The 8,852-nt window shown below is 46.3% G+C and overlaps 1 protein-coding gene across 1 annotated transcript; it reads right to left on the bottom strand.

Moving 5' to 3' along the window:
* Positions 1–2,337: 2,337 nt before the first annotated feature.
* cyp26b1 (cytochrome P450, family 26, subfamily b, polypeptide 1) lies at positions 2,338–8,628 on the bottom strand (the record flags this gene model as incomplete). Its single annotated transcript, XM_080521302.1, has 5 exons — positions 8,513–8,628; positions 7,765–7,921; positions 6,689–6,844; positions 3,603–3,887; positions 2,338–2,730 (listed from the first exon to the last, which is right to left on the bottom strand). Exons 2-5 carry the CDS (start codon positions 7,894–7,896, stop codon positions 2,338–2,340), a joined length of 966 nt encoding a protein of 321 aa, XP_080377428.1. The 5' UTR covers positions 7,897–7,921; positions 8,513–8,628.
* Positions 8,629–8,852: the final 224 nt, after the last annotated feature.

The raw sequence follows: 8,852 nt of genomic DNA on the forward strand, positions 1-8,852 counted from the left end.
CATGAGACAAGGCTGGAGAGGAAGGAAGTGTAGTCGCATGGCACTTAAAAAATAAACATACCTCGCAAGTGCTTTTTGTTTTTTTTTGTTTTGTTTTTTTTCCATAATTAATATCAAATAAAATGCAGTGATAATAGGTCTGAATAACAACAACAACAAAAAAAAAACCCCAACATAATAATTATTACAGTAATCAAATCAACAATATTAACATTTTAAACACTGTTTACAATATAATTGAAATACATAACATTCTAAATACAATCCAATATTTACCAGAGACTTTCTCATTTAGGCTAAAAACTCTAAATCTGTAATAGAATAAAAAATAGCATTTCAAATATCTTATAACAACAATATTAATAATCATACATCGACATTAATATTAGGTTATTAGTAGATGTAATTAGCTGATTTTCCCCCGTGGCTTGCTAGAGAAGGAATATTGTACAATTCATATACACTATAACCTATTATATCTTAATATATATATATATATATATGTATATATATATATATATATATATATATATATATATATATATATAATCCCGCTTGATACAAAGTATTGCAATCTAGAACTCTCAATTAGAAAATATACACAAGTAAAGCAGCAAAGAGGAAAAAAATAAACAGACCTTTTTTCATATATTTAATTAGCTATGAATAAATCAGTGGTGTGGTTGGTCGTAGGAGTGAAACAGTCCGTCACGCGACTGGACTGCAGGATCGTCCAATCAGAAAAGCCCTCTTGGGTGTGAACCCGCCCCTCCCCCACCGCCCCGGACGATTTCCGGAGTGGAGCCAAGAATGTCCCGACGATTCCAGAACTCGCGAGGGATTCCGGAAATCACAAAATGTCCGACGATTCCCGGAAATTTTCCCCATCGTCCTCCTCAGGAAGTCCCACGTTTCCATATATGGGCTCGGAATGTTTTGCCCCTCCCCCATCCCCCCAAAAAAAAAAAAAATAGCTGTGGAGTTCTGATTGTGCAATCACCTCGAGCGATAAAATCTCTGTCAGCTCGTAAAAGTCGCTTATATCGTGGAATTTGTTTTTTTTGTTGTTTTTTCCCCGTTTTTTTCTTTTTGCATTCTTAGCGTTGATTGAAGGAGCAGCAAGACAGAATGTCACCTTCTCTGTAAAACTCAAAGAAAAAAAAAAATAATAATTTTTTTTTTTAAACGATCTGGCCACCCCACGTAGCCAAGACACACAAAAAAAAAAATAGCACACAAATAAACAAACAGGAACAAACAAAGCGACACTCAAGCAGCATGTATGTAAGGTCTTCTCCCGTCTTACTAAGTCTTCTACCTCTAAGCCACGCCCCCTGCTGGCCAGGAGGCCCTTCCCCCTCCCCCTCCCCCCTCCCGCGCACTTTGTGACTTTTTCCACTTTGATCCCCGTTTCGAGGCGAAAGGCACCGTCTGAGAGTCTCCAGTTGGAATCTACATCCGTTTTCCCTTTCCTGTTGCCGTGACGACCAGCGGGGGTTACCTAACGATTATTAGTTTGCTTTGATGTGTCGATGTCCAAACTGTTTCCAGAGAGCTCCTCTGAACAACTCTGCTTTGGAAGTAATGGACGCCGATGATGAAGTTCAGTGTGTAGAAGTGGATTTTAAAAAAAACGAGTCGCCCGATTAGCTTGAAAACTTTCACGCGTGAAAGGAAACGACCTTCACGCGGCGGAGTTACCGCAAGGAAATGTTCCGTTTCCTCCAAACCCCTCGCCAAATTAAAATCCTTTTTCAAAATTGTTTTATTTTTAAATTTCGATGTTAAAAAAACCAAACATTGGACGTCAAAAACCTGCCGGAATAATCTAGAGCTCTCGGTGAATATATCTTCATTTACCCTGCCGAAACGCTTCAATGATTCTTGATTAGCGCGAGCAAAAAGGCTGGAATGTCTTTCGTCCTTTACCCTGTTTCATCCCTCCATCCCTCCGTTCTTCTCTTTCCAACACTTTTACCAAAAAGTACCACCGTCCGTCTTTTTTCCTCTCTTTGTGCACGACCCACATTCTCTTTCAAATTATATTACATAGTTTCTTTTTCTACATAAGTTTTGTTTGTATATTTCTTTAAAAAAACAAAAAAACAAAAAACACAGAATAGAGCATAGTCAAGAACTTTTTTTTTTTTTTGGCAGCTTCTTTAAAGTAACGTCACGCCGTCGTCATGGAGACGACGGCGACGACTCCTGCTTTGAGTCTGAGAAGGAACAAAGAAGTAGTTCTGAAATTCCTTCTTTGTCTCCTTTGATCTTCTCCCTTGAAAGACTTTTACGCCCCCAGCCCCTCCCCCCCATTCCCGGAGCCCCCGCCCCCTTTCACACCGTCGCCCCCAGCAGCTCCTCCGACTTGGCCATGATCTCGTTCTGGTTGGAGTCCAGGCCGTAGAACTTGACCTTCAGCCCGTCCACCGGGTGGACGACGGGCACGGTGATGACGCGCGGGAACTGCCGGGTGGCTAGCTCGAAGCGGCTGGTGCTCGCCAGCTCGATGGCCAGCAGGCGGAGGAAGAGCGTGGCCAGCTGCTTGCCCAGGCAGGACCGGACGCCGCCGCCGAACGGGAGGTAGTGGAAGCGTCCCTCCTTGTCCTCGCCCCGCTCCTGGCTGAAGCGGTCCGGGTCGAAGCTCTCCACGTCCTTGAAGACGGCGGCGGTGTCGTGGGTGTCCCGGATGCTGTACATCACACTCCAGCCCTTGGGGATCTGGACGCCCTGGAGGGGGACGAGGCAGAGACGCGTCAGACTCAACAGCAATGCTTTAGGGGTTTAGGGTTGGATGTCAAAATAAAAGCACCAAGTCACAGGATAATACAGACGGGGAGTCATCGCACTCTGGCAGCCGCCATGTTTGTCGTTGTTAATCTGTGGAGCTGTTTACGACGGCGCAGTGGCAGCGTTTTTGAAAATCGATTTTATTTTTCGTTTCCATAGAGACTGAGGAACGGCGTTTACAAAAAGTTGTGTTTTCACCCCCGTTTCCATGGAGACCGAGGAACAACGTTTTCAAAAAGTTGTGTTTTTACCCCCGTTTCCATGGAGACCGAGGATCAGCGTTTTCAAATGGAAATGACATTGAAGCGTTTTCAAAAAGTTCCACCTCGGGAGTCGTTTTCAAAAAGTTGTGTTTTCAGCCCCGTTTCCATGGACACCGAGTTACAGCGTTTTCAAATGGAAACGACATTGAAGCGTTTTCAAAAAGTTGTGTTTTCACCTCCATTTCCATGGAGACCGAGGATTGGTGTTTTCAAAAAGTTGTGTTTTCACCCCCGTTTCCATGGAGACCGAGGAACAGTGTTTTCAAATGGAAGTGACGTTGAAGCGTTTTCAAAAAGTTCCACCTTGGGAGTAGTTTTTAAAAAAGTGTTTTTTTGCAAAGAAAGTTTTAAGATTTTTACTTGAAAGCGTCGCCTCAGGTCGTCAGACTTTCATGCGAGTGGAGTCGGATTTAATTCAAATATCTACAAAATCAAGTAGAATTCCTTCCTTCGTCTCCTGTACTTTCATAAACATCCACACGCGACCTCGCCGTTATTTTTTTTTTAAATCGCGGAGCACCAACAGCGTCCGTTTCCAAAAACACTCACGTCGAGCTCGAAGGTCTGCATGGCGGTGCGGTACGCCCCCGACACCGGCGTGAAGAGCCGCAGCACCTCCTTGATGACGCAGTCCAGGTACTTGAGGCTGACGATGGTGTCGAGCCGGAGCTCCGCCTCCGGACAGAGGCAGCCGTTGTGCAGGAGGCCACGCCCCCTAAGCTCCTCCCGCAGACGCTCCAGGACGGCCGGGTGGCGCAGGAGCTGCATGATGAGGGAGGTGCTGGCGCTGGCCGTGGTGGCGAAGGCCGCGAAGATCAGCTCAATGGTGGATTCCTGGAGGGGAGGAGGAGGGGGGGAGGGGGGTTCAGAACATGTCTTCTACTGCAGTGTTTTTCTACTTTTTTGAGCCAAGGAGCACTTTTTTTTTAAACTCTGGAGGCACACCAGAGTTGTTCCCCGAAAATGTTCAAATGTGAAACTCTGATTAGAATGACTTAATACGTTAATAGAGGCTACAAAGACATCAAAGTCATTCTCTTCAAAGACATCAAAGTCACTCTCAAAGTTTTATCAACAGGAATCAAATAAATACAGAAAAAAAGTATTTCCCAATGTCTTTTTTTTAATAGTGCCTCCCTCAGTGTGAAACCTGGACCTGATGGATGAAGAGCTGAGATCCTGGTTTTCAAAAACTTCTCCATCACTGTCACTGACACAGTACTTTGATACAAGATGGTAGCAGGAGGTGGAGATGAACCACACTGACGTCTGTCACTTTACATTTCACCGGCAAAGTTCTGTGCTGCCATCTAGTGGTGGAGAGTATTTATACATGATTACTCTGCAACACACTGTCGCTGTGAGAGCAAAGGTTGTTTTTAGAAAAAAATGTGAAATGTGATCATTTCCCACGGCTCACCTGACGATCTTGAGGAAACACCAGTGGTTGAAAAACACTGTTCTACCGTCTCGTATTTTATTTTGAAAAACCTTCCACAAACACGACCTGCTGGACACCAAGTGCGTCGTGCTTTTCGGTCGACCGCGCCGCCGGCTCGCCGCTCGTTATGAAACAACGACGCGCCAAAACAAACCCCCCCCCACCACCCCACGACCCCCCCCCCCCCCCCCCCCAAAAAAAAAAAACAAATACATGAACCGGAGTTTCTCTTCGTTCCTGAAAAGTGGGCGAGTCGTCGTCCAACAGCAACACTGGAGTCACCGCCGGAGCCCCTGTTATTGCAGCAGTGGAATAAATAACACCCCCGCTCTTATTCTGAACGGGTGTGTGTGTGTGTGTGTGTGTGTGTGTGTGTGTGTGTGTGTGTGTGTGTGTGTGTGTGTGTGTGTGTGTGTGTGTGTGTGTGTGTGTGTGTGTGTGTGTGTGTGTGTCACCGAGCTGCAGGGCCTCCCCAGTTCATGTGTGAGTGTGTGCGTACAGGAGGCCTCTTTCAGACCCCTGGCGGGGGGGTGGGGGGGTAATGGGTGGGGGGGTAATGGGGGGGTTCAAGGGGGTAATGGGGGGGGGGGGGGGGGGTGTTGACTTATTTTTGGCCCTGGACTTCACCCAGAAACCGCAGAGTTGCGCTCGAGAAGCGGCGAGAGTTGAGTTTCCACCGAATTCCTCAAGAGTTGCTTTAATAGGTAAATCGAGGGGTGTGTGTGTGTGTGTGTGTGTGTGTGTGTGTGTGTGTGTGTGTGTGTGTGTGTGTGTGTGTGTGTGTGTGTGTGTGTGTGTGTGTGTGTGTGTGTGTGTGTGTGTGTGTGTGTGTGTGTGTGTGTGTGTGTGTGCGCTCCAGTAAACACTCTCCTCCACACAGCAGCTCCTCCAGCTTAACGAGTGACGACGTTAGGAACGTATGGACATTCTCTCAGAGCTCCACGGCCACGCCGTCCTTACCTTCTCTACGCCGTCCCTACCTTCTCTACACTCGTCTTTCACCTCTGAGCCAGTATGCCTGAATGACCCCCCTGCAACTTCCTGTCTGACTCGTCTACCAATCAGGTCGACGACATTAAAGGAGTTCGTGTAACGACAGGAAGTGGAAAGTCGTACGAACAAACCCTCAAAGAAGGACCCATTAAAAAAATACAATACAAGTACTTATTATCGGGACTCGTACTCCATACGCAGGATCCACTGAGCAGTTAAACTACCAACCCTGCTGGTCCAAAGGTCTCTGGTGATTAAGTTGCTGGAGTCGTAACAACTACTGCCTTTTACTGACGATAAGCCGCTTTGAACCCTGTAGCTTATAACATGACGCGGCTAATTTAGGTATTTTTCCGTGTTAACGGGCTTCATGCCGCCAGATTCTACTTCCTCGTGTAGGTACGTGATGTTTTTTTACAAAACTGGCCTTAAAAGTGACGTTCCTGCTCCTGGTGAGCTCGTCTCTTGCTGCTTCCTGTCAGGAGCTCCAGTAGCTGACTGACCTCAATGGTGCGTTCAGGTGCATCACGTAAACTAGAGCGCTGGACTCCGGGGCTGAGGAAGCTCCCTTCTCAGAGTCGCAGTCGGCAAATAACCGATAAAATACCTTACCAACAGAGAGGAAACACTTGTTGGTTATGTCTCTGCTGGTCTGCGGCTTCGCAGCAGGAGCACTAGGCACAACTTCCAGCTCTATGAAAGACAGATTATTTAGAATTTATAAAAATAAGATCAATCCCCGTGTTCCTTCAGTGAAATTCCTGCCCTGTTACAACGTCTGCGGCTTATATATGTTTTGTTTTAGTTAAATTTTGCAGATACGGGCTCTGTAGTACGGAAAATACGGTATCTTGATATCTTGACACAACCTCATTTCCAGTCCGTCTTATTTCCCGTAATTCTCATTAATAAAGAATCTCTTGACCCGCGTGACATCACGTTGCCTCGGGGGGCGTGTCACCAGTACGAGTACTCCCTACAGTACCGGATACTTCACACATCCTGACTCTTCCCAGGTTCTACGACCATGACGTTCCCGGGATGTTTTTTTTTTTTTTCCACCAAGATTAAGCAGCTCATGCTAATTCAGAGCGCCGCCCTCCGGTGGCGCATGGCGGTATTGACGCTCGCACCGTTTAAAACACAGATACCCGCTTCTGTGTGGAAGTAAAATATGGTATAGTCTAATATTTGCACACACCTTGAGCTCCTGCATGGTGAGCTCGGCGCCGTTCTCCTTGGCGCTCTCCATCAGCACGTCCAGCGCGTCGCTGTAGTCTTTCCCCTGCGAGCACAGCGGCTTCTCCCGGATGGCCTTCTCGATGCTCTTCTGGAGGGTGTCCCGGGCCCGGATGCCCTGCAAACGCACAGAGCGTCAGCCAACCTGGCAACCCAACCTGGCAACCCACCGCCGGCCACGGCAACGGCTGTTCATGTCCGTTGCTTCAACACAAAGACTGGAGAGACTTATCTTCCACACGGGAAGAGCAACAATTAAAAGATGGCTGAAAACGCAATATTTTAAATCAGGGGTGTCCGACATGCGGCCCGGGGGCCAGAACCGGCCCGCCAGACGAGCTAATCCGGCCGCCAGGGGATTTTTGAAGTGTGAAGTATTAATATGAAAACTGACAAGAGGCTGATCTAAAAACACTCGATTGGCAAAAATGACATTTAAAACCGCCCTCGGTCAGAATTTGACCCCCGACATTAATGCATCTGTGGAGGTCACATGACGGAATGCCTTTCACAATAAAACGAGTCCAACTTATGTGAAGTGAAACTTTAGATACGTGAACTCAAAACAATTTCCAGATGATGACAATTTGTTTTAATCCTGAATAAAAATATGATATCCAGATACAGGTGACTGAGGGTTTTTTTGCAAATATAATATCTAATTTCCTTTAATATGTATATTTCAGAATAAAATGGCAAATTTTTGCAAATATAATAATATCCGATTTCCTTTAATATGTATATTTCAGAATAAAATAGAAAATTTTTGCAAATATAATAGTATCCGAGTGCCTTTAATATGTATATTTCAGAAAAAAATGGCACATTTTTGCAAATATGGGCCTCCAGAGGTCAGATCAGGTCGTCTCCGTCTCATTTTGCCTTCATTCATATTTTTTTTCTTATATCTCATAAATCGTCTCATGTAGAGACGACTCGTGACTGACTTCCTGTTTCGTGTTCCGCCCAGCGACGGCCTCTGATTGGCTGGCCCAAGTAGAGGGAGGAGGAGTTACGTCTGCAGGCGTGGTGTCTCACCTTCCTGTAGCCGCTGAACGGCAGGTCGATGGGGAGGCTGAACAGGTTGTTGACGAAGTCCTGGAAGGTGGAGAAAAGGTGCTTCATCTCCTCCTCCGACACCCTGAAGCCCAGCAGCACCCTCACCGCCATGGTGAACGACAGCCTCTGGCTCTCCCTGCACAGAGACCCCGCCGCCCCCTTTTAGCGCCAGGAAGCACAGGAAGTGGCTTTCACTCTTAAAGTTTGCAGAAACACTGGAATTCTCCGGTTTATTTCTCCGGTTATCCCAGAAAATGGGCATTTCGCCTTTGTCGGACTGCTGAGTCAGCATTTTTGGAAAAAGTCTTTCATCTTTCTTTGTTTCACCGTGTTCTTTTTATATGTTTGTTTTTTAGTGATGTCAACAATAACACGGTAATTTAGTCAATTGATTTGAAACGTTTAAGTCGTTCTCCTGGGACTTGGTGCTTTTATTTTGAAAGTCACCATAATAACAACCCAGCAAGAGTGTCCGTGTACGAACACTGTTGATGTTTTTTTGTGTGTGTGTGGTAACAGCGCCACCTCACGGTCCAACATGGTAACTACACCGTTTTTAAGTGTTTCTGCCGTTTCCATGGACACGCATGTTTTTTTTTTTTCTTTCATCCACGTGACACTCAAAGCCTTTCAGCAACGGTCAAGTCTTTGATGTTGGAGTTCAGGATGAAATGATCAAAGTTGTTGTTCTTCCTGTTGTGTTTTCCGCAGCAGCTTCTGGCCGTACCTGTAGACGTTGATGGGCTCGGGGTTGGAGCTCCAGACCCGCAGGCTCTCCTGGATCACCTGCTGGATCTTGGGCAGGTACGACTCCAGCGCCTCGTGGCTGAACACTTTGGCAAACACCTGCGGAGACGGGGGAGGGGCAGAGTGTGGCGGGGCGGTCAAGAAAGGCTCGGAATAAGCAAGACACACATTTTAGCCAAAAATAGCATTTTCATTTTTCTTTTTTAAAATTTGGTTTTGATCATTTTCTGGCTTTTCCGACGCCTTTTGTCCCCGAAGTCAAACCCACAAGTCAACTTGTACGTCAAGCGCTTGTTTTTAGAAAGAAGTCCAGTTCAAAT

Source organism: Blennius ocellaris (assembly GCF_963422515.1).
Source record: "Blennius ocellaris genome assembly, contig: SCAFFOLD_287, whole genome shotgun sequence".
Classification (NCBI taxonomy): Eukaryota; Metazoa; Chordata; class Actinopteri; order Blenniiformes; family Blenniidae; genus Blennius; species Blennius ocellaris.